Genomic DNA, 27722 nt, shown 5'->3' on the forward strand with positions numbered 1-27722 from the left:
TACCACCTTAAAAGATGCAGACGATAAAAGTCCTAAATGAAATCCTCTATACCATCTTAAAGAAAATGAGTCAATACCACCTTAAGGAAATTGAATTTGACAAGTGCCAATTATGTTTCCACCAATTGTAGCTGAAGACACCATTTATAAGGGAACCTATTACATGCCACAAACATCTTGATAAAGAACTGAGAAGGGCGAAACGCATTGTTTATGTGGCACATATATTGCTGTTGTGCAGTATACACAATTTTTATCTCTATATGGTCTATGGACTTCCTTTTATATAACCCAGGTTATCAATAATTGTCTAACTACTTCAGAAAATCTAAACTGGAATCTGAACGAAAAAATACATTCGGTACAGCTTTTTTCCTGCGTGCAAAGCACTAAGTGCAGGTCTCAAGTTTTGTATTGCCATTTGTATGTACTGGCAAAGAGCAACTAGAGGTCTTTAGAACCCTCCTCTGATCACCTCGATGAGACGTGAGAGAATCCGTGACGTCAGATGCCAATAGTTACGTGGTACAACTCACTGGGAGAACAACTCCAAGAAGGGACAGAGAAACCTTGCTATACAAACGGGTAATATACCCACCATACTAAAGGGTGATACACCTGCTTACTGATCCGGATTCCCTACAGCCATATCAGGTACTATCCATCTAATACACACTGTAATAACTGTGCTCTTTGAAAAGTTTCCTGGATTGTGAATGGAATCGTAATTGATTTTAGAGGTATTGTGTTTTGTTCATAGAGCAACTATATCACTTATTGCAGTGATAACTGATTGAAAGCTTTTTAACATGCAACATTGGTGGTATATATTAATAAGACTGTGCAAAGAAGTGTGGATTTTGCAACAGAAAAGCATTATCCAGTATCAAGTTAATGGATATTGTAACTTTTTATTGAACTTCAACTTACTTTTATCCTAAACAGACATTGTGAATGGTACATGTTTGATATTATGTCTGATTAATTAGGCCACATTGTGGTTTAGGGAGACGTCCCATATTTTATCTTATTATCACATTTTTAATAAATATTTGTGAAATATATGAAAGTGTTGATATCTTTAGCCTAACAGGCGCCCTCTCTATACATATATTTTGTGATCATAACTGTTTTCTAGACAGCATTTGGGGAGTTGTCTTTTAGAGAGGTGTTTTTTTTTTATAATTTAATTTTTATTGAGGTTTTGAGAAATAACAACCAATAAAGTGTGTCCGCAAGATAATTCTAACAGAGTAACAACATGGGTAAACATAATAAACAGGATGTCAGCGCAAGAGAGAACATCCAAGTATCAATATGGTGGTCCCACCCCTTCTGTGCAGAAAATAATTTTTCTATGTCCAAAGATAAGGGTAAACAATGTACAATAACAATGAGCTTTCTTACATAGAGAGAATAACTGCTATTATATGCAGTGGTACTATATTACACATTGGGGGGGGGTACCATAACTAATGTAAACCACAGTGAGTCCTCTAGGACCTAGAGCTATGAAACCTAATTTTTATTTTGTGAAAGTAGCATTCCATCAGAAGGTGGTAGAAAGGGACAGGCCACTAGAGCCTGATTGGGCATATGGTACCGACTGTTTTCTAGGAGTAATCCAGAACTGCATGACATAGTAGCTTAGTAGACGCCATCTGATGGTGGTAATAAAGGGGTTTAACAGCGGGTGAGAGCCGCTCAAAATGGGGGGAGGGAAGGTAGGGCTTTTTAGATTAGGAAAGGGTTTCATGGTATATGAGCAGAGGGGAGTTGGTACTATAAAAGTGTAGAGGGAGATATACCAAACATAATATCTGACCTTAAACTGCACTGGAGGTATATGCTACTGAACTAGTGTATCTTTCATATCTATTCTAATGGAGAGCATCTAAAACTTAGGTGAGGCAGGTATATGTGCATTTGGGGTTCCATAAACGTTGTGAAAGGCTTAAATAGCTATGATAATATATAATAAGAATGAGAGCTTAAAAATGAGTTTCCCAAGCGTTAATTGCATTAGAATGTGACCTATGATATACATTGTGATACTATGGATACCAATAAGCCAGCTACCATCAAGCCTAAATAATAGCACACCTAAAAGCATGGGCAAAGAGCTATACATTAACATAAAAGGTAGTTGGCCTACAAGTGAGAACTAATGAAAGCAGGTGGCTAAATTTAAACATATCTGAAATCATTATATTATAGAACATCTACACCTCCTAGACCCAAACCTATCCATAGTTATGTTAAAACATATTTCCCCAAAACAATATATACATCAAAGGCACATATCGCATCAAGGTTTGAAAATATACATGCAGGAGTACAACTTGGAAAAGGAACCACATAGTTACAATAAGGGCCTGACCACCAGTGCAGAATGGGTAAGAAGAAGGGCAACATGGAAGTTAGTATCACAGGATCTCAAAAGGTGGGTAATGAGGAGATCCACAGTAGAATTATCAAACACCAAAGTCTCTTCAACCACAACCTCTCTTCGGGAGACCAGACAGTCTTGGAAGGTGGCAGAGTAGAGAGCTGCACAAACTATAGACAAGCCATGGATACGATAGGAGCCCTTGGCTATAGATTAAGGGTAATCTGAACAGGGCATGTGCGCTGTAGGGTATGAGTAGCTGGGGGACCGCGGTATATGTGCAGTAGTGGATGATCTTTCATTCCTCCGTGAAGTCTGACATGAGCTCTATGGTTCCTCTTTCTCTGACCGGGGTCTTCCTGTGCACCCGGTGGCCAGCCTCACCAACCCGGGTCACAGCAACAAAGACCTCTGATTGAGGGCTATCAAGCCTGGCGGAAGTTGGGGAACCAAACAAGAACCCAGAAGGTAACAGCTCTCCACAACGAGGTACAAGTCCCAAACATTTTGGTAGCTCACTTGTCACACGTTTAGGATCCAGCTTGGGGGAGGAGGTACAGCTCTCAGCTCTGCATGTCACATCATGTGGCAGGTGCTGATTATCCGCCATCTTAGTGAAATCTCCATGTTCCTGGTCTCTAGGCACTCTGATAATTTCCACAAGGTCTTTAAAGATCTGAGACATGCGATGTTCTAGACTGCCTAGTAGTGCCCGGATCTGTCGGGTAATATCTTCCTCCATGGGTAACTTCAGATCAGGATGGTGCTAAACCCTGTAAATAATCAAGGAGTAAATACACTCTCCCGGGTAGCCCACACACCGGAAGAGGGGGGGTAGATGTTATTACGAGGTGGGCCACAGCGCTCCGCTTTAAGCATAATAAAAAAAACTTGTCAGCTTGAGTTAATCTCGACCATTTTAGTATATCCAGAATCAGGATTATTTCTTTGTGCAGATTAGATGGCTCTTGTATGAAGAATTTATGTGATTGTTATAAAAAGCCGAAAGTTTTAAAAGCTAGGCTCGGAGCTGCAATGCTTTGTGTCTTCTCTTGGCTGTGGCTTGGTCATGCCCCCTTTTAGAGAGGTGTTTGATATCTATTCTCATAGCGCAAAATTTCTTTTTCTTTTTTTTTTTTTATATTTTTATTGAGGGAAAGTGTCGGCAAACAAGCAAAACAATTGAACATTGTACAGTCACCTTCAAAGAGTAACAATAACAAGATATCATATACAGTATACATTATAGGCTGCATAAACCAAGGTTGATAATATCAATTATACTATTGAAAGACAAAGTATGTAGATGCCAATGATAATCTAATCCTTCTCTGCACTCTTGGACCTCAAACCATGAAAAGGAAAAATAAATGTTTGTAGAAGGCTGCCTTAAAATAGGAGAGATCACTTATGGATCCCTTAACATTCACCTCAGATTTTACATTTTTAAAATGTTACAACTGGTAACTAAAAGGAAGACACAATGAACAAGGTGCGACTACTTATTATGCCATGAATAATTAGTAGGAACAAATTTCCAGTTAACCTGAAATATAGTTATGGATCTGGAGACCCCTACTGTTTCATAAGTAATTAAAATAAATCGAAAGCTTGTGAACCTTAGAGGCAAAATGGCATGATAGAATGTCACAAAAACTAACTACAGGACGCCTCCCTACATCAGCACATGAGATAGGAAAAACACTGCAAACATGGTGAACACCTTATTTATATCGCTAACAATTGGTAGTAGTATAAGTCCTATTGACAAAAAAAAAATACAGCTACGGATCTATATGTTCCCGCTATTGTACCAATAATGAAAAGGGCTAAGTTGATAATGTAGGGACCTGTGAGCCTAGATGACATGGAGTAATTTCTCTGGAACTGTTGTTAGCTCACTTAAATAAAATAACTTATAAGTTAAAATATACACTGCTCTTGAGTCCCATAATTCAGCACCCTGACTAGGTTATGTTGGACCACTCGATGGTATTATCAAAATACAGGCAGCAAAACTTAACCCCCAAACCATCAAACTTTCTTTTATAATTGTTCTAAAATATATGTATTCATTTTTAGAAAAAACAACCTGATACAATAAATACAAATGGTTAAGCTTATACTTGATATTATGTACTTTCAGTTCAGTTAACAGCAGAATATATTTTTGTTCAAATTTTATATGACAAGTGGCAGAACATAAGGTCAACATCTGAAATAATGTGCAAAATCCTTACAGAAAAGTGATTTAGAATTGTAATACTATTTGTTAATAAATGATAGTAGTTAATATGAGAAGTGTATTTAGCTTAAAGGGACATGAAACCCAATTTTTTTTCTTTCATAATTCAGATAGAGAATACAATTTTACTTTTATCTAATTTGCTTCAGTCTTTAGATAAACATTGTTGATGAAATAGCAATGCACATTGGTGAACCAATCTCATCTATGTGCAGCCACATCCAATCAGCAGCTACTGTGCCTATCTAGATATGCTTTTCAACAAATTATATCAAGAGAATGAAGCGAATTATATTGTTTAAAATTGCATTCTCTTTCTAGATCATTAAATTAAAAAATTTGTGTTTCATGTCCCTTTAAGCCAGTATTAAATATGGTGATGAAAATTATAACTAAAAATTGTAGTCAATTACATTGTATTAGTAATGTTAAAAAAAATTGTGCTCAATTATTTTTTTGTTTTGTTTAATATTCATTAAGGGAGTCATTCAGAATTTGTTTTTAATAAAAAATCTATTCGTCTGCTATTTCCTATGGAAAACATTTTCAGGACAAGAGAGGAGCTGCTAGACAGCAGCTTAAAGGGACAGTCTAGTCAAAATTAAACTTTCATTATTCAGATAGGACTTGTAATTTTAATCAACTTTCCAATTAATTTTTATCATCAAATTTGCTTTTTTCTCTTGGTATTCTTAGTTGAAACTAAACCTAGGCAGACTCATATGCTAATTTCTTAGCCCTTGAAGGCTGCTTCTTATCACATGCTTTTTAAATTCCTTTTCAACACAAAGAGACTGAAAGTACACATGGGCCATATAGATAACACTCACCTAGATTACGAGTTTTGCGTTAAAAGCTGTGCGGTGCTAATGAGCAGTTTAAGCTCACCGCTCACTTGCAGACAGCGCTGGTATTACGGGTTTTTAGAAACCCGGCGTTAACCGCAAAAAAAGTGAAGAAGGAGCAAAATTTAGCTCCACATCTCACCTCAATACCAGCACTGCATACGTTAGCACGATTTCCCCATAGGAATCAATGGGGGAGAGCCGGCTGAAAAAAAAACTAACACCTGCAAAAAAAGCAGCGTAAAGCTCCTAACGCAGCCCCATTGATTCCTATGGGGAAATACATTTTATGTCTACACCTAACACCCTAACATGAACCCCGAGTCTAAACACCCCTAATCTTACACTTATTAACCCCTAATCTGCCGTCCCCGACATCGTCGACACCTACATTATACTTATTAACCCCTAATCTGCCGTCCCCGACATCGTCGACACCTACATTATTTATTAACCCCTAATCTGCCGCCCCCAATGTCGCTGCAACCTAACTACATTTATTAACCCCTAATCTGCCACCCACAACGTCGCCACCACTATAATAAAGTTATTAACCCCTAAACCTAAGTCTAACCCTAACCCCCTTAAATATAATTACAATAAATCGAAATAAAATTACTACAATTAACTAAATAATTCCTATTTAAAACTAAATACTTACCTATAAAGTAACCCTAAAATAGCTACAATGTAACTATTAGTTATATTGTAGCTAGTTTAGGGTTTATTTTATAGGCAAGTATTTAGTTTTAAATAGGAATTATTTAGTGAATTGTAGTAATTTTATTTAGATTTAATGTAATTATATTTTAGTTAGGGGGGGTTAGGGTTAGACTTAGGTTTAGGGGTTAATACATTTAATATAGTGGCGGCGATGTTGGGGGCGGCAAATTAGGGGTTAATAAATGTAGTAGGTGTCGGCGATGTTAGGGCCGGCAGATTAGGGGTTAATAATATTTAACTAATGTTTGCGAGGCGGGAGTGCGGTGGTTTAGGGGTTAATATATTTATTATAGTGGCGGCGATGTCCGTTTCGGCAGATTAGGGGTTAAAATATTTATTTTAGTGTTTGCGATGTGGGGGGGCCTCGGTTTAGGGGTTAATAGGTAGTTTATTGGTGCTAGTGTACTTTTTAGAACTTTAGTTAAGAGTTTTATGCTACAGCGTTGTAGTGTAAAACTCTTAACTACCGACTTTAAAATGCGGTACCAGGCTTGACAGGAGAGGGTATACCTCTCACTTTTGGTCAGACTTGTAATACCGGCGCTATGCAAGTCCCATTAAAAATATAGGATACGCAATTGACGTAAGTGGATTTGCAGTATTTCCGAGTCTGGCCAAAAAAGTGAGCGGTACACCTGTACCTGCCGGTAATACCAGCGGGCGTTAAAAAGCAGCGTTGGGACCTTTTAACGCTGCTTTTTAAGGCTAACGCAAGACTCGTAATTTAGGTGACTGTGTTCAGGCACAGGGAGTTATTTAAGATTTAGCCTAACACAATGCTAAATGCAAGACAATCCTATAATATAAAAGGCCAAGTGTGTTTGTCCGAAGCTGTCATGCGCAGTAGAGACAGCACGAGGACAAACACCTGGCCTTACCTGACATGTTGTTTGCAGCGAAAGTGGGCTTGGCTGGACGTGACCGGGCATGGCCGGACACAGTCGGCGTGCGAGAGAGGGGAGAGAAATAGAAAGAGAGGGGGAGAGACAAAAAGAGATAGGAAAGAGCTAAAGAGAGGGGAAAGTGCAGGAGAGAGGGGGGAGAGAGATCAAAAGAGAGGGGAGAGAGAGCAAAAGAGATGGGGGAGAGAGAGAGAGCAAAAGAGAGGGATGGAGAGAGAGAGCAAAAGAGAGGGGAGAGAGACAGAGCAAAAGAGAGGTGGGAGAGAGGGAGGAGAGAGAGAGCAAAAGAGAGGGGGGAGAGAAAGAGCAAAAGAGAGGAATGGAGAGAGAGAGCAAATAGAAGGATGGAGAGAGAGAGCAAAGAGAGGGGGGAGAGAGCGCAAAAGAGAGGGGGGGGGGGAGAGAGCGCAAAAGAGAGGGGGAGAGAGAGTGCGCAAAAGAAGGGGGAGAGAGAGAGAGAGAGCGCAAAAGAGAGAGAGAACGCAAAAAAGAGGGGGGAGAGAGCGTAAAAGAGAGGGGGAGAGAGAGTGCACAAAAGAGGGGGGAGAGAGAGAGAGCGCAAAAGAGAGGGGGAGAGAGAGCAAAAGAGAGGGGAGAGAGAGAGAGCAAAAGAGAGGGGGAGCAAGAGAGCGCAAAAGAGAGGGGGAGAGAGCGCAAAAGATTGGGGGAGAGAGCGCAAAAGAGAGAGGGAGAGAGCACAAAAGAGAGGGTGAGAGAGAACAAAAGAGAGGGGGAGAGAGCACAAAAGAGAGGGGGAGAGAGAGAGCAAGGGGTTGATTACTTTGGGGCAATGCCCCGCAAAAGGCCCTTTTAAGGGCTATTTGTAATTTAGTATAGGGTAGGGCTTTTTATTATTTTGTTTGTTTTTTTATTTTATTAGATTAGCTGTAATTAGTTTAAAAAACTTGTAATTCTTTTATTATTTTCTGTAATTTAGTGTTTGTTTGTTTTCGTACTTTACATCATTTTTTTTAAATTGCATTTAATTGTATTTAGTTTAGGTAATTAATTTAATTATAGTGTAGTGTTAGTTGTAATTGTAACTTAGGTTAGGATTTATTTTACAGGTAAATTTGAATGTATTTTAACTAGGTAGCTATTAAATAGTTAATAACTATTTAGTAACTATTCTACCTAGTTAAAATAAATACAAAGTTACCTGTAAAATTAAAATAAATCCAAAGCTAGCTACAATGCAACTATTAATTATATTGTAGCTATCTTAGGGTTTATTTTATAGGTAAGTATTTAGTTTTAAATATGAATAATTTAGTTAATGATAGTTATTTTATTTAGATTTATTTAAATTATATTTAAGTTAGGGGGGGTGTTAGGGTTAGGGTTAGACCTAGATTTAGGGGTTAATAAATTTAATATAGTGGCGGTGACTTTGGGGGTGACAGATTAGGGGTTAATAAGTGTAGGTAGGTTGCGGCGACATTGGGGGTGGCAGATTAGGGGTTAATAAATATAATGTAGGGTTCGGTGATGTTGGGGGCAGCAGATTAGGGGTTCATAAATATAATGTACGTGGCGGCGGTGCCCAGAGCGGCAGATTAGGGGTTAATAATATAATGTAGGTTGCGGTGATGTTGGGGGCATAAGATTAGGGGTTAATAAGTGTAAGATTTGGGGTGTTTAGACTCGGGGTTCATGTTAGGGTGTTAGGTGTAGACATAAATGTATTTTCCCCATAGGAATCAATGGGGCTGCTTTTTTGCAGGTGTTAGGTTTTTTTTCAGTCGGCTCTCCCCCATTGATTCCTATGGGGAAATCGTGCACAAGCACGTTTTGCCAGCTCACCGCTACCGTAAGCAGTGCTTGTATTGAGGTGAGATATGGAGCAAAATTTTGCTCTCCGCTCACTTTTTTTGCGGCTAACTCCAGGTTTCTAAAAACCTGTAATACCAGCGTTGTCTGTAGGTGAGCGGTGAGGGAAAACTGCTCTTAGCACTGCACCCCTGTTAACGCAAAACTCGTAATCTAGGCGATAGGAAAAAAAAAATGTTATAAATTACTACTTAGACAATTAAGTATATGGAGTAAGGACATAGTATTGTACTGAATAAAATATATATTATGATTATTATTGCCCCAATTGTGTATGAAACCTTTAATTAAATTATATTCAATGCTCTTTTGTCTACTCTTTCTTTTTGTAGACTAAATATATTTGATGCTGAAAAAAGACTAACATTTAACTTAATATGAAAGGTAATATAGTCAGATGACTTTAGGAACAAAATTAAATCAATATTTGGTCTCATAATAGGGGCCGATTTAACAAATGGTTATGATCATGTATGCTGCACATCGATAAATGCCGACAGCATGCGCTGTCAGCATTTTTCATTGCACAAGCAGTTCTGGTTGAACTGCTTGTACAATGCCGCCCCCTGCAGATTCGCGGCCAGTCAGCCGCTAGCAGGGGTGTCAATCAACCCGATCGTAAGCGATCGGGTGGATTGATGTCTGCCGCCTCAGAGGAGGCGTACAAGTTAGGAGCAACAGTCTTAAGACCGCTGCTTCAAAACTCCTGTTTCCGGCAAGCCTGAAGGCTTGCGTGGAAACAGTGGCATAGGAGCCGATACGGGGCTTGGTAAATCAGCCCCATCGAGTCTTCTAAACATAACAAAGCCAAATTTCTTAATCAAGACAATATTTAATATTTTAGAACTAACAATACTTTAGCATTTTATTTATAAACAATTGTTTAAATGACTGCAATTAAATAATTCATCAGAAAACAGCATTTTGATTACTCATCTTTGTTTACATTTTGATATAGTTATCTATAAATGACAGAGAATACAGTACATTACATACCTGATATCCACAAAAGATTAAATTGATTGTAGTAAAAATTAGAACTGAACACATCATCAAATGAAAATGGCCTTTGAACATCTTGGTTTCTCCCTAAATAAGAAAATAAATAAATGTTTGTTTTTTGTTTATTTACTTTGGGGGTATGATTTTACTTACAATGATGCTAGGAAAAGACTACACAGGTGTCCTTAAACTTGTGTTTTCAATGCTTAAAGGGCCATAATACCCAAATGTTTAAACACTTGAAAGTGATGCAGCATAGCTGTAAAAAGCTGACTAGAAAATATCACCTGAGCATCTCTATGTAAAAAAGAAAGATATTTTACCTCAAAAAATCCTCAGTAGCCACCTCCCATTGTAAAGGATTTCTAAGCAGCATATTAGTGTGTCTGTCCCGGGACAACTGAAGGGATGAGCATCGTGAACTCTCATATTATTTCACCAATCAGGTAAAGGAAGCTTACTATGAAATCTCATGAGAGTTAAGTCAAATCTCATGAGATCACAGTAAGAGTTCATGACCTCAGCACTGCTGATGCTGATTGGCTGCTGTTCATCTCCTCATTTTTTTAATTTTTTTACCTGCAGCTGGGAGCAGCTGAGTATAACTTTTTACACAGAACTAACTCTACTGAGCTGAGGAGATTGTGAGGTAAAATAGCTTCCTTTTTTACATAGAGATGCTCAGGTGATATTTTCCTGTCAGCTTTTTACAGTTATACTGCATCAGTTTCAAGTGATTTAGCATATGAGTATTATGTCCCTTTAAGTAACTCTACATAGTTAAAGGGCCATTCAACGTAAATAGCTCTGTTACAGGAAGTTCATATAATAGATTGCTCATTGGCTAATTATGAAAAATTATGGTAAAAAAAAAAGTAACACACACCAAAAATATAAAGACATAAAGGTTTTTAGCATGAAAAATCATTTGAAAGTGTCCCCTTTAATATGCAGCAATGACAAAACAAAAATGTCCATTTAAGTGAGGCAAATATTTTTCAAGGCAAACTTAGCTGAATCACTTTCTGTCCCATATTTGCATTTATTTACATATACTAAAGCTAACATGGGCATTGACAACATAATCACAGTGCATACAAGAAGTTAAAAAACAATCAAATACAATGAAACAAACGCGTTGAAGAACAACCTTATTTTATAAGAACAACCTATATTTCAAAGATATTTGTAACTGAGTCTCATCACATCAGTGAAATGCAAGTGACTCTCCACTATAATCAAATGAAGCAGCATTTATCTCACAACCGTTTACATCTCAGTGCATAGAACAAGCTCCATTGTGAAAAATGTTGGAGTCACCATAACACATTATAAATGCACCATAACACATAAATGTTACAGAATTACTTTGTCAGCTTTGCAAAAGCAAGATGAGATACTTTACAAGGCAAGAGTCTTTAAGACACCTGCATGCTTGGTACTATAGGTGATAAATCCCACTAATTCTACCAAAATGCCCTGTAGTACCCACAGTAAACCAATTGTTTGTGTCTAAGATAAATCTATAGAAAAAAAAGCTGCACCAATCTGTTCTTTAAAAAAAAAAAAAAAAACTAGAAAATTCAATAGCAAAAAAATGTTTGTTAGTGCCAGAGTTTATGTTCCTATTCAAATGCAAGGAAATTCCAAACTTAACCCCCAACACAAAATGTAATCAAATAATATACTACATGATAGAAGAGTTTAAAAGGGACATTAAAGTCAATTTTTTTTTATTTAGATAGAGAATGCAATTGTAAACAAGTTTTTAATTCATTCACTGTGTTTTGTTCTTTTTGGTATCGTTTATTAAAAAGCTTCTCTAATTTTGTATGTGTCTAGGAAGATTACATTGGCCTGTATCGCCTTTGTTTCAACATCAGTCTGTTTGGTTGAAGCTAGCATGCATGGCAGTAGGTTAATGACTTGACATGGTCCTGGTCCTATCACCATTTGACCAAATGCTTTAACTAATTGTTCCATTTTGCTTTTCTATCTTTGTGCATGCAAGTGTTTGTAATTTTTCATGCAATGGGGTTCACACCCAGGCTGATTTGGGGTTAATTACCTGAGTCACTGTAAGCACATGAACCGTTTATTGTCAAAATGTACAGACTTTCAGCTGTTTGCAATGATCAAATAAAAAAAAAGCAATTGAAATACTGTAGCTCAACACAATGGGGTAGATTTATCAAGCAGTGGATGCTGTATTAATACCCCATCGTTTCTGGCCCGCCAGAAATGGAAATTAAAAAGCAGCGGTAGTAAGACCGCTGCTCCTTAACTTCTCCGCTACCTTTAAGGTGGAGGACTGAAATTATCCCGATTCGATCGGGATGATTGACGTCCCCTGTTAGTGGCCAATTGGCTGGCGGTGAACAGGGGGTGGCATTGCACAAGCATTTCACTAGAAATGCTTGTGCAATGATAAATGCCGAAAGCGTATGCTCTTGTCAAATTTACCCCAATGAATGCTTCAAGTGGTTTCCCCAAATTCAACTGAAAATGCAACTTTTAATAAATTCTGCAGTCTCAAAATTATTCAACCTCTTCATGGCAAGCATCTTTAGCACTTAGTAGAGCAACATTTTGCTGTTATGACCTGCTGCAAATGAGATGCATAGCCAGACACCAGCTTCTGGCAGCCTTCCTGAGGAATCTTAGCCCATTCCTCATGAGCAATGACCTCCAGTTCAGTATAATTCTTGGGTTTGCGTGCTGCAACCGCCTTCTTCAAATCCCACCAGATATTTTCTATGGGGTTCAGGTCAGGTGACTGTGATGGCCACTGTAGAATTTTTCAAGACTTCTTCTGCAACCAAGCCTTAGTGGAATTTGATGTACGCTTACTCACAGACGGCAACACATTTTCTCCTAGGATTTCCTGATACTTCAATTAATCCAGTTTAACTTCCACACACTGCAGGTTTCCAGTGCCAGAGGATGCAAAGCAGCCCCAAAACATCACTGAGCCACCACCATGCTTAACTGTAGGCAGAGTGTTCTTTTCAGCGTATATGTTTAAGTCTTCTTCCTCCAGACATACCGCTGATCCATCGGGCCGAAAATATTCCAGTTTTGTTTCATCGCTCCACAGAACCAAATCCCAAAACTAATGTGGCTTATTTATATGATTTGGAGCATATTGGAGCAATCTTTTCTTGTGCTTTTGGGTCAGTAAGTAGTTCTGGCATGGAAACCATCTGCGTTTAGTACTCGCCTTACTGTGCAAACTGAAACCTTAGTGCCTGTTGCCACCAAGTCTTGCTGTAGGTCTTTTGCAGTCACTCAAGGATTCTGGGTAAGATATGCAAATTAGGTTCACAATGACACACCTTTTTACTTCAAGTCTGCTTTTCAGCAGATTCCCTTTACGCCAAAGCATCGCTGTTCACCCAGCTTATAAGCTTAACTAGGGTGTATTTTGCCCCGAAATCATCTTCACCCAGCAGTGATTCAAACCTTCTCCCAGCTGATGAGTGGCAAAAACCACGAAACAGTCTGTCCTGGGATGGCTACGAATCACTGCACTAACCCTAGCTAAGCTAATAAGCTGCTTGAACAGCGATGCTTTGGCGTAAAGGGAATCTGCTGAAAAGCAGACTTGAAGTAAAAAGGTGTGTTATTGTGAACCTAATTTGCATATCTTACCCAGAATCCTTTGCTGTATTGGAAACAATGAAATTCAGAGGTTTTCTGTGGGAAAAACAAGCCTCCTAGCCTGTCTAGATTTGTTAATGAACTACACAATGAGTTATTTTCTCTATATTTTGTGCGTAGTGGAGGATTTTAAACTCACCTCTTACCTTCCCTGATTTTAAATGTTGTTGTGTATATATATATATATATATATATATATATATATATATATATATATATATATATACATACACACACATATATTCAATATTTATGTAACTAGACTAAGTATCACCTCTTTTATAAAATAATACGTCTTAGCCTAAAACAATATGTTGATTCTAATCACAAAATTTTTTTTTTTACTGCAGATCATATACAGTAAAATTAAAATAGGTATAACTAAATTACTACTTAAGCATCTGTTTGAGAATGTATTTCTATAAGTTGCTACAGAGAATAGTTTTTAGTTTGGCTGCTGTTAAAACATAACACAAATAGTTTACAGTATCAAGACTTGAATTTTAGGTTTCTTATCAGTCTAACACCAATCTCATTTTTTTTAATCTGGCACACATTCAAATTTTCTATTAGTGGCAATTAATAAAGTGTTCCATATTGCTCTTTCACTTGTAACTGTCCATCAACAAAGGTGGTGAAAAGATTCATCTGCTTAGCATCAAAATTTGAAATATTAGGTTTGCTCTAAAAAATGATCATAACAAAATAAAACATAGATGCTGGCCATCTGGGTGACAGGAGTTTTGAATGCATCAACTGTTACAGGAAAAAGAGACTTCAGAAACATTTCTTATTAGGTAAAAGTGAAGATAATATTTTCTCATTATAATTTTTACTTTATTTAATTGTATCTACTATGATTTATATTGTTTTCCTGGTGTGTAAGGAGGATTACAATAATCAGTGATTTCTTCCTCTGTGAACTTTTACAAACATTTTCTGTATGTGTCACCAAAGCAAATATTTGCTTTCAAATGGATATGTATTTGAACGTTGGTTATTCACACGTAATCTGCCCGTCAGCTTCCTTCTGCATTACTGCAAACAAGGACTTGACGTGTTTACTGTAGGGTAAATAATAGCTACACTGGAGAAGGCACATGTTGCATCACATAAGAGCTGATCCAGGAAGGTAGATAAAGAGTATTTTAGATTTGTCATCCATGTATATTAAATCATGCTTGAAAGGCTCAATACAATGGAAAACATGGAAGCCTATTATCTGATTATATATCTTTACTAAGTAGGCTTTTGCTGAAATTAACTGATTGGGATACATCAACTAATTTATAGCATTTTACTTTCTTCTGTGAATTATATTCTCAGAAAAAAGACAGCAAATCTATAACAATAAAAATAGATAATGTAGCTTCAAATATATTAATTATATTTTGCCCTGATTATTTATGTCGACGTTGTAAGATTTTTATTTAAATTCCTATAATATATCTGCGTTAAATTTGATTGCAGTAAACATTATTTATTAATTTGGTTATATTGTAATAATGATCAGGGAATTACTACAAATAAAAAATGAAAAGCTTAAATATAGAATTTGAAACTAATTTTAAAATCTCTTGTAATATAATTAAACAGGTAAAATTATTATTATTCCCTGTCCTTTTACAGAAAAAGTTTGCCATTTCCTGCATTATCTGAAACCTAAGCATTTTTACAGATGCACAATATTTGTTTACATGGGGACCTGTATTTTTTACAACTATTTGAAGCTATTGGAAAGTTTACATCAAAGTATAAACTTGGTTTAACCAGTCTGAAATCTTGAGAGTAAATTATTTGAATATAAATCTTATTTGCGAGCATAGTTTACTGTCACACTGAGAAAGCCAACAAGGTTAAACGAGTGTTGGATTCATTGATAACACCAAAATGTTACCAAAAAGGGAAGGGCCATGCAACGAGTTTGTGTTTCCTACACCATAACGGCTATACGCTGACTATTGAAGAGCTGGACTGTTTGGGATTACATACAGGAGTATCTGTTTCTCGTCTTGCTGGCTTGTTACACGCTCAGGTGACTGGTGTTTAGTAAATACATAAGTTACTTTGTTTAATGTGTTTTTAACTTTGGAATACATTGTTACACCTTTGAAATATGACTGTTTCTGTGCTTGGTGGTGGCAGAATATGAGCCCGTAATCTTATGGAAAGAGCATATCATTGAGCATTGAGATTGCTCAAAAAAATTTGAGTAGTTCACATTTGGATTCACAAATAATTAATGTTAAAATAGACTGCACTATAAGGAGTTTTTATATCTTTCAGGATTGTTGAAAGCCAATATTGCAGCAGCTCCACCAATATATAAATCATTTTATTGAGCCATAGACAAATTATACAATCTTTCGGACCCATGTCCTTAATCATTTAAGGAAATACAATAGTACTAAACCGACTCTAAATACACAAAACCCCACCTCCAAATTACCTGTAGGTTAACACACACCTGTAAACTCCCTCTAGTGGAAAAATATATATATACATTACATTACACCCCCCTCTGTTCAGCATACATCATAATGCCAGTGAAAATATTCATCATATATCCAAACAGGGATTTTATAGAAAATATGCCAACATTGCCATATACAGTTATTCAAATATATAATCAATAAAAGGCAGTCCAATCCATCTCTCTGTTCATACCTCCAGGGGACAAAGTACCCAACTCATAAATCAAGTAAAGTTCCCCTTTTGAGGAATATTTTGTATATAGTCATTCACTCCACTGACTTCTATGGGGAAAAAGTTATCAGGCAATATTCTAGGCTAATTTTCGTGCACGTCATGTTAGCGCAAGAATGATACATTTTTAATTTCAACTCATAATACAAGTGCAACCCGACGTGCGCAAAAAGTTTACTTCTAGCACAATTAGCACTCTAGCAAAAGTGCTAAATAGCGCTCCATTCATAATCTGGCCCTGTATCTTGCCACCTGACTGTTGTGCCTGAACTTGATCATTTTCTCAGATATTTCCACAGTACAAAAAAATAGATTCCAGCCTCTTTATGCATTACAAATTTACTTTTCTTTCGTTGCATATAGGTTGCAAAAACTGGGAAAAAATGATATTCATGCATCTGCTGGAGGTAACAGCACTTTCATATTGTGCCTTATTGAACAAATGTAAGTTTTGTTCCTGGTTTATTGATTTGAGAAGATTAATCACTGGTCCTGGGCAGATACAGATGCCAATCAGCAGTGGCAGTTGCACAACTGGGTATATCTATAGATCTTAAACTCATAGAAATATTTTCATCAAATGTAATTTTTTAGGATGTAGAAGGGGCATTAAATTAAAGGGACATGCCAGCCACATTTCTTCTTTTATAATTTAGAAAGAGAATGCAATTTTAAACATCTTTCTAATTTACTTATATTATCTAATTTGTTTTATTCTCTTGATATTCTTTGATAAAAAAAAGCATATTTAGATATGCTCACTAGCTGCTGATTGGTTGCTGCACATAGAAGCATCGTGTGATTGGCTCACCGTGTGCATTGCTTTTTCTTCTACTAAGGATATTTAAAAAATGAAGCAAAATAAATAATGGAAGTAAATTGTAATGTTGTTTAAATTTCTATTCTCTATCTGAATCATGAAAGAAAGATTTTGGGTTTAGTGGCCCTTTAAATTAAGAAGGTAGCAGCTTCAAAAGATTTTCTGAATAGGCAGTGATTTTTTTTCCAAACAGAATAACAATCCAGTAGAAGAGATAGGAACAGATGCATTTAATAAAGTAACATCTGGAATGCAAACAGGCACATTTCTATAACAGTTATGGTGACCTGGCATAATAATTTCACAACTGCTTTGTTTGCTTTTACCCCGTAGAACATGAACGATTATTGACCTGAAATGAGCAGTTTCACTGTTTTGCTGCATTGGTCAAAAATCATGAGGCAGTTCACACAATATTTCAATTGATTTCATTTTTTTATAGAAAAAATACTTTCCTCCCCACATACTGTAGGGATAGATTTAGAGGGGAGGGTTATTTATCACTCCCGCCCGCACGCTAACTCTGCTTTTTGTGCACATCAGGTAGAATGCGTATTACAAGTTGATAGTAACGTTTTTTCGCTTGTGCGCCAACCCAATGCACACAAAGAGCCAAAGTTACAATATTGCGACCGTGTTAATGTACTTCCCTATAGGCTTCAATGAAGAAAGAAAAACAGAAAAAACTAACACCCATACTCATATGTCAACCGGAAACGCTATAAGATCCCTACTCTAATAAGCCCTAAACCGCCATATGGTCCACTGCAAAGTACCCCACTACACTAATAACCCCTAAACCAGCACACCCCCACATCGCAAACTGCCCCACTACTCTATTAACCCCTAAACCTCCACATAGCCCATCGCGAAGTACTCCACTACCCTTGATGTTGTTTGCAGGCAATTTTTTGCAGCAGTTCAAAAAATATGTTGTGCTTTTTAAAATGGATGTGCGCCAATACCTTTTTGTTTATGTAATTACTGGATAATATTGGCAGCACTCCCAAAGATGTGTATATAAACTTTTTGTAAGGTGTGCTAAACAAAATGTTGTATTTATATATATATATATATATATATATATATATATATATATATATATATATAGTGTATATATATATTTATATATGTGTGTGTGAATATGTGTATACATATGTATATATGGATTTATACGTTGTGTGTGTTTGTGTATATATATATATATATATATATATTTATGAATCTACATATGTACATACAGTATATGTATACATAAAACACATGTAATTACACATATATACACATATATACAGTATATACCTATATACCCCTTTATGCAAGGTCTTCCATCACGCCAACCCGACAAGCGCAAATTAAGTTTGCACTTGATCGGTCGTGTTTATGTTCCACTTTTGTTGCAATATTGTTTTTGTGACTTGCCCTAATGATAGCGCACCACATGTAATCTAGCCCATACTTATTTAATATTATTTAATTTGAAAAAAAAAAAAAAAACTATGATGAGGGAAATAATATTAATTTTACCATATTTCTGCATCTAACTTCATCACATACACAATCATTTAAAGTGTTAAAGATTGCTTGATAAGTGCAGGTACAAATTTATATCTGTTTTTTTTTATTATTAGCAACAGCAGTAATTAACCAGTTATAACCTTGATTGGTTAATCTGTGTAACCAATCAATATAGTGATTTTTTTTTATTTTAGAAATATTGGAATTAACCCCTTAGAAGAACAAGAATGTGACAAAGCGCTTACTACTGGCTTAATATGTGTATTAAGACTTGATGATCTAAAGCTCTCTGCTCTGGCTGGATTATCTAAGAAGTCTCATCAGCCCTATGAAACAATTTTAGGAAGGCAGATTTTAGATTGAAAGCCATTTATCTCACTATACAAAGTTCTGGATTTGAAGAAGAGATGTAGAGGCAGCAATATTACAAAATAATGCTCAAACCCCCTCCCCCATGCCCCCAAAGGTTTTGTGTGATTTATTTCCATGTCAATGAGTTTTCTATGCCCTTAGAGTTATGGTGGCTGGTGTCAGAACCTTTATAACTATGGCCAGCTGTCAGAAGATACAATTATCTAATAAACTTAATTCTACAAGCAGTCACTGAATTATAGAAATTTGAGTATGATCATCTGCTCTTTCTACATATTTTTCATACAGGCTCTGTTATAGTGGGATGCATAGTATATGGCTTTGTGGGGGGAAAATGTTGCAATTAAGAGTTTCTAGGAAGTTTCTACTCTACTAATTTCAAAGAGTCTAAAAGGCTAAAGTCCAGAGTTAAGATTTGCTTCATGTACTTATTATACTGATCAATAGGTTAAGTAACTGCCATATTATTATGTTTTTAATTTTGCTTAAGGCTAACGCTACTTACACACCTAAATAACAGTATTTAAGTAATGACTGTTAAGAGGTTTTCTTTAGTACTGAATCTTGAATTTATTACCTTAAACTATTGGCTAACACGGCTGTAATGTGTTGGTAAGCTGTTTATTATAATACTCACTGATATCAAGAGACTGAGTAATAAAGAGGACAAATTCCATAATAATTATGTTTAAACCCAAATTTAATTTTATTATTTGCATCATGTTCAAAAATCTATCGGCTAGATTACGAGTCTTGCGTTAGCCTTAAAAAGCAGCGTTGAGAGGTCCCAACGCTGCTTTTTAACACCCGGTGGTATTACGAGTCTGGCAGGTACAGGTGTACCGCTCACTTTTCTTCCACGACTCGAGCTTACCGCAAATCCCCTTACGTCAATTGCGTATCCTATCTTTTTAATGGGATTTGCCTAATGCCGGTATTAAGAGTCTTTGAAGAAGTGAGCGGTACAGCCTCTCCTGTCAAGACTCCTACCGCATTTAAAAGTCAGCAGTTAAGAGTTTTATGGGCTAAGGCCGTAACATTAAACTCTTAACTAAAGTGCTACAAAGTACCATAAACTACCTATTAACCCCTAAACGGAGCCCCCGCCCCCACATCGGAAACACTTAAATAAAGTTTTTAACCCCTAATCTGCCGACCGGACATCGCCGCCACTGTAATAAATATATTAACCCCTAAACCGCCAACACTCCCGCCTCGCAAACACTAGTTTAATTTTATTAACCCCTAATCTGCCGTCCCTGACATCGCTGACACCTATCTACATTTATTAACCCCTAATCTGCCGCCCCCAACGTCGCCGCTACTATATTAAATTTATTAACCCCTAAACCTAAGTCTAACGCTAAGTCTAACCCCCCTAACTTAAATATAATTTAAATAAAACAAAATAAAATTACTACAATTAAATAAATTAATCCTATTTAAAACCAAATACTTAACAATAAAATAAAAAAATATTTACAAGAATTTTAAACTAATTACACCTACTCTAATCCCCCTAATAAAATAAAAAGCCCCCCAAAATAAAAAATTCCCTACCCTATTCTAAATTACAAATAGCCCTTAAAAGGGCTTTTTGCGGGGCATTGCCCCAAAGTAATCAGCTCTTTTACCTGTAAAAAAAAATACAATACCCCCCAACATTAAAACCCACCACCCACACACCCAACCCTACTCTAAAACCCACCCAATCCCCCCTTAAAAAAACCTAAAACTACCCCCTTGAAGATAACCCTACCTTGAGATGTCTTCACCCAGCCGGACACAAGTGGACCTCCAGAGGGGCAGAAGTCTTCATCCGATCCGGGGAGAAGAGGTCCTCCAAGCGGCAGAAGTCTTCATCCTGAAGGCATCTTCTATCTTCATCCATCCTGAGCGGGTCCATCTTCAATCCAGCCGACGTGGAGCATCCTCTTCAAACAAAGTCCAAGCGAAGAATAAAGGTTCCTTTAAATGATGTCATCCAAGATGGCGTCCCTTGAATTCCGATTGGCTGATAGGATTCTATCAGCCAATCGGAATTAAGGTAGGAAAAATCCGATTGGCTGATGCAATCAGCCAATAGGATTGAGGATGCATTCTATTGGCTGATTGGAACAGCCAATAGAATGTGAGCTCAATCCTATTGGCTGATTGGATCAGCCAATAGGATTTTTCCTACCTTAATTCCGATTGGCTGATAGAATCTTATCAGCCAATCGGAATTCAAGGGATGCCATCTTGGATGACGTCATTTAAAGGAACCTTCATTCTTCGCTTGGGCTTCGTTTGAAGAGGATGCTGGATTGAAGATGGACCCGCTCCGCTCCGGATTAATGAAGATAGAAGATGCCATCTGGATGACGACTTCTGCCGCTTGGAGGACCTCTTCTGCCCAGATCGGATGAAGACTTCTGCCCCTCTGGAGGTCCACTTGTGCTCGGCTGGGTGAAACGTCTCAGGGTAGGGTGATCTTCAAGGGGCTAGTGTTAGGTTTTTTTAAGGGGGGATTGGGTGGGTTTTAGAGTAGTGTTGGGTGTGTGTTTATTGTTTTTTTTTTACAGGTAAAGAGCTGATTACTTTGGGGCAATGCCCCGCAAAAAGCCCCTTTGAAGGCTATTTGTAATTTAGTATAGGGTAGTGAATTTTTTTATTTTGCAGGGCTTTTTTATTTTATTAGGGGGATTAGAGTAGGTGTAATTAGTTTAAAATTCTTGTAATTATTTTTTTATTTTCTGTAATTTAGTCTGGTTTTTTTTCGTACTTTAGTTTATTTAATTTAACTGTAGTTAATTATAGTTAGTTTAGGTAATTTATTTAATGATAGTGTAGTGTTAGGTGTAATTGTAATTTAGGTTAGGATTTATTTTACAAGTAAATTTGTACTTATTTTAACTAGGTAGCTATTAAATAGTTAATAACTATTTTAATAACTATTGTACCTAGTTAAAATAAATACAAAGTTGCCTGTAAAATAAAAATAAATCCTAACCTAGCTACAATGTAACTATTAGTTATATTGTAGCTAGCTTAGGGTTTATTTTACAGGTAAGTATTTAGTTTTAAATAGGAATAATTTATTTAATTGTACTTATTTTATTTAGATTTATTTAAATTATATTTAAATTAGGGGGGTGTTAGAGTTAGACTTAGGTTTAGGGGTTAATAAATTTATTATAGTGGCGGCGACGTTGGCGGCAGCAGATTAGATTAGACTATACATTTGGAAACAGACTTTCCCTTATATTAATGAAGCTATAGCAAGGTCTATTATCATTTGATTTTTATACAAATTGTGTCGTTAGAGAGTTTTTTTTATATATCAACTGTGTAGACTTGTTACTTTATATCTAATGATACATTTTAAGTCATTAACTCTATGCTCCTAGAAAGAGATATTAGCTTTTACATTTTAAAATTGTTTTCTAGCTTGCTGGTTTATATATAGTATTGTGGTCCACGTTAGAGACGTCTCTATCAATTTTTACAAACTGTTTGGATTTAATCCAATTACAATTTTTTCTGTACTTGTATAAATTGTATTATTAAATAACTTGTTGTTTTAAAAAAAACTTTTTGAACCTATTGAGTCTTTTTAGAGTTTACACTGGCCACACAAAACACCTCTACATTCACTATCTGAAGGTATTTGCAATGAATGCCCAAGAATTTCTAATATAATGTCAAAGTGTTAGTATCACATTATTTAATTTACACGCTGTTATTTCACGGGATCTTTAGCTCATAGCGCCCTTACTGTACCTTATTGGCAGCAGATTAGGGGTTAATAAGTGTAGGTAGGTTATGGCGACGTTGGAGGGGCAGATTAGGGGTTAATAAATATAATGTAGGGCTCAGCGATGTTGGGGGCAGCAGATTAGGGGTTCATAGGGATAATGTAGGTGGCAGCGGTGTCCGGGGCGGCAGAGTAGTGGTTAATAATTATAATGTAGGTGGCGACGATGTTGGGGACAGCAGATTAGGGCTAATAAGTGTAAGATTAGGGGTGTTTAGACTCTGGGTTAATGTTAGGGCGTTAGGTGTAGACATAAAATTCCTTTCCCCATAGGAATCAATAGGGCTGCGTTAGGAGCTGAACGCTGCTTTTATGCAGGTGTTATGTTTTTTTTTTCAGCTGAATCTGCCCCATTGATTCCTATGGGGAAATTGTGCATGAGCACGTTTAGCCAGCTTACCGCTACCATAAGCAACGCTGGTATTGAGGTGAGATGTGGAGCTAAATTTTGCTCTACGCTCACCTTTTTGCGGCTAACGCCGGGTTTAAAAAAAAAACGTAATACCAGCGTTGTCTTAAGGGAGCGTTAAAAAAAAAATGTTCATTAGCAATGCACCCCTGTTACCGTAAAACTCGTAATCTCGCCGTGTGTGTTTATACTGAAATTATCATGAAATATTGCATAAAATAAAGGCAAATATGATATATATATATATATATATTTATATTTATATATATATATATATATATATATATATATATATATATAAACAGTGTATGCAAATAATATTCATTTACTATTACATATTGTTGTTTGTAACTAAAATATTAACTGTAACAATACAGTTGACACCAGGTTTTTGTCATGTTTTGAATTGGTCTAAACATGAATAAATTAACTGCCACCTTGAATTAAAAGAATAACAAATTAATCAAAAATTGTTATAGCATTTGTTCAATAAAAAACACACAACAGCATTAAACCCTTAACCACCCCACATTTAACACTAAACTATTGAAACCCTTGCATTTAACTTCCAAGCCACCAAATCACCACCTCATTTAATTCCGTAACCACAACCCTCCCATCAATGCAGGAAATGTCTTGTCTTTGTAGATTACCCTCCCATCAAACTTAATACCTTTGCAGCTGAAACCAGAACCAGACATAATATTCTAACAGCAGCGACACCCCTAACACAATAACCCCCCCCCCAACTATGAAAAACCCAAAGGCACTGAACTCAGAAAACTAGGACCCCACCCTAGGTACTTAATCTCATAACCCCCAAACCCCCTACTGCACCTAACTTTCAAAAACCATTACCCCTACACTGCACCTATCCTCAACTGCATCTTAAACCACTAGCTACTGGAACATCCACTGCACCTTACTCCCCTCATAGTAACTCCCCAACAACCCCCTAACCATTGTACCTCCCACTGCAGCTATCCCCACTGTGACCTCCCCGACATCCTAACATCCTAACTGCCGGATCCCCCGCTGCACCTACACCCCTAACCACAACCCCATGGCAGCTTAACTTTATCCAAAACCATATCCCCCATGCACATTAACCCCCTAACCACCAGACCCCTCATTGCACTTAAACCCTAACTACAGAAACTCAACATAAAACTAACCCACAACTTAAATCTCTAGCTGCCAGACCTCCCACTAATATTAACCCATAGCTGCTTGACTGCCCACTGTACCAAATACTCTGAACCAAAAACATACCCCAACTCCACCTTAAGCACCTTACCACTTTACTGCCCACTGTACTTAACCCACTAAACCATAACCCCTCTACTGCACCTAAAGTACTAACAAATGGGCCCCTACACTGAACCTTCACCTTATTTAACCCCCTAACTATGAAACCATCACTAACTCCTACTGAAGCAGATCCTCACCCTAACATTAATCTAACAGCCCAATTACCCCCCCCCCAAAAAAAAAAAAATTAAATCAAAAAGGCAGCCAAAAATAAAAACAGCCATTTACAGGCATGTATAAGGCGTTTTCCAGCCCTGCTTAATTTCTAGAGATTAGGCTGAGTACAAATATGTGTTGTAAGGGAGGATCATTTTTATATGTTCTTTTATTTATTTTTTAGTGAGATAAAAGATTAGAGTTGGGGTTAGGTATGGTGGGGGTAAGGATTAGGGAGTAGGTGGTTTGGTAGGCTTAAGCAGTAAGGGGTTTAATTGCAATAGACAGTGGCTATTAAAGCAGTTAATTGTGGTGGGAGACAAAAATGTTTTTTTTTACTTTTTATAGATTTTTTTAATGTAATGAATTATGTGTTCCTGTAAACAGGAGGCAGCTTTAATAGTGTTGCTTTTTTTAACTGGTACCTAAGGGTGTTGGGAGTGCCTTAGGGGGTGTCCCTTTTGTTTGGTGGTTATATGCTACGGAGGTTGTGGTTAGGGGCCCTAGGTATAGTGGGGGATGGAATTAAGGGGGTTAATTTGTGATTGGGGTGGTTGGTTAGAGGATTGGTTGTGAGGAGGGGGGTCCAATGGCTAGGGAGATAAGTACATCAGGGGGGCAAAGTTAAGGGGTTAGATGTCTTGGAGGCCTGATGGTTAGGGTTTATGTGGGGTGTGAGGGTCAAAGTTAAGGTGGGTTAGTTGCAGGGGTTCCAGCAGTTAAGTAAGGTGAGATAGTTGCTGTTAGGGGGCTTGTTTGATGTGGAGTACCAGCAGCTATTTGTAATGGTGGATTAAGCTGTTTGGGATTTAAGTGTGTGTGGGGGGCACATGTTTTGAGGATCTAGATGCAGTGGGAGGGTCATGATTGGAGGATGTAATTGCTGTTGTGGTCAGGCAGTTAGTGGGTTAATGGTGCTGGGGGATGCTGTTAGTGGGGTTATTTGCAATGGAGGGTATGTTAAATAGGGGTTTAAGTGTGGTGGGGTGATCCAGGTTTTAGGGGTTAAATATAGTGGGCTTGGATCATGTTTAGGAAAATTTAGTTTTAAAGGGGGGGTCCAGCGCTTAGGGGGTAGAGGGACAGGAAACTCAAAAATTTTATTTCATGATTCAGATAGATCATACACTTTTAAATACCTTCTAATTTTACTTATTTTATCTAAATTGGTTTATTCTATTTTCTTGACGGAGCAGGAATGCATTACTGGGAGTTAGCTGAACACATCTGGTGAGCCAATGAGAACAGGTATATATGAGCAGCCACCAATCAGCAACTAGCTCCCAGTAGTGATGTCACGAACATAAAAATTTGGGTTCGCGAACAGCGAACGCAAACTTGCGCAAATGTTCGCGAACGGCGAACCGCGCGAACCGCAATAGACTTCAATAGGCAGGCGAATTTTAAAACACACAGGGACTCTTTCTGGCCACAATAGTGATGGAATCGTTGTTTCAAGGGGAATAACACCTGGACTGTGGCATGCCGGAGGGGGATCCATGGCAAAACTCCCATGGAAAATTACATAGTTGATGCAGAGTCTGGTTTTAATCCATAAAGGGCATAAATCACCTAACATTCCTAAATTGTTTGGAATAACGTGCTTTAAAACATCAGGTATGATGTTGTATCGATCAGGTGGTGTAAGGGTTACGCCCGCTTCACAGTGACAGACCAAACTCCCGCAGCGGGTACAACATCATCATCATCACACCGTACGTCCATGTGTGTAATGCTGCCTGACTGAGACATATCCCTGTTATCTACATCCTCTGGCAATAATGGTTGCACATCACTCATTTCTTCCAACTAATATGTAAATAACTCCTCTGACAGATCAAGTGAAGCGGCTGTGGTGCTAGTGTTGGTGGTGGCGGCAGGCGGGCGAGTGGTAACTTGAGAGGTGCCCGAAGCTAAGCTGGAGGAGGATGGTGCGTCAAGGTTCCGTGCGGAAGCTGTAGAAGATTGGGTGTCCTGTGTTAGCCAGTCAACTATGTCCTCAGAACTTTTCGAGTTCAGGGTACGTGGCCTCTGAACACTAGGCATTATTCTAGGGCCAAAGGGAATCACAGCACCACGACCACGACGGCCCCTGTGGGGTGGCCAGCCTCTGCCTGTCATTTTTTTTTCGATTAGTGGTACTATGCGGGCAAGCTACTGTGACAACAGATATGAGTGGCACTGTGCACTGGCAGAAGTTGGCAGAGTAGACGCTGTAGGCCTGACACACACGCTTGCAGACAACTAACAGCTATTCAATCTATTACAGTCAAAAAAAATTTTTAATGTACACTACTGTTACACCAGATATGAGTTGCACTGGTGTGACACTGTGCCCTGGCAGGCCCTGAAACGCAAATGCGTGAAGGAAACTGACTGCTAATATTTCACAGTCAAATTTCTAGTTTTTTTTTAATCTCTTAAGGACCAAGGCCATTTTTAAATTTCTTTCCCTTAAGGACCAGGGCTATTTTTACATTTCTGCAGTGTTTGTGTTTAGCTGTAATTTTCCTCTTACTCATTTACTGTACCCACACATATTATATACCGTTTTTCTCGCCACTAAATGGACTTTCTAAAGATACCATTATTTTCATCATATCTTATAATTTATTATTAAAAATATTATAAAATATGAGGAAAAAATGGAAAAAACACACTTTTTCTAACCCCCAAAATGTGTTACACATCTACAACCACCAAAAAACAACCATGCTAAATAGTTTCTAAATTTTGTCCTGAGTTTAGAAATACCCAATGTTAACATGTTCTTCTCTTTTTTTGCAAGTTATAGGGAAATAAATACAAGAAGCACTTTGCTATTTCAAAACCACTTTTTTTCAAAATGAGCGCTAGTTATATTGGAACCCTGATATCTGTCAGGAATACCTGAATATCCCTTGACATGTATATATTTTTTTTTAGAAGACATCCCAAAGTATTGATCTAGGCCCATTTTGGTATATTTCATGCCACCATTTCACCGCCAAATGCGATCAAATAAAAAAAAATTGTTCACTTTTTCACAAACTTTAGGT

At 37.4% G+C, this 27722-nt stretch overlaps 1 protein-coding gene across 2 annotated transcripts in view; it reads right to left on the reverse strand.

The window, feature by feature from the left end:
* The window catches only part of LOC128645393 (prolyl endopeptidase FAP-like), a 328887-nt gene that overhangs the window by 267098 nt on the left and 34067 nt on the right, over window positions 1-27722 (reverse strand). For both annotated transcript variants that reach the window (XM_053698376.1, XM_053698375.1), the window contains exon 3: window positions 9931-10023. In XM_053698376.1, coding sequence (XP_053554351.1) covers window positions 9931-10023 — 93 coding nt within the window. The remainder of the gene's footprint in view (window positions 1-9930; window positions 10024-27722) is intronic.

Source organism: Bombina bombina, chromosome 1 (genome assembly GCF_027579735.1).
Source record: "Bombina bombina isolate aBomBom1 chromosome 1, aBomBom1.pri, whole genome shotgun sequence".
Classification (NCBI taxonomy): Eukaryota; Metazoa; Chordata; class Amphibia; order Anura; family Bombinatoridae; genus Bombina; species Bombina bombina.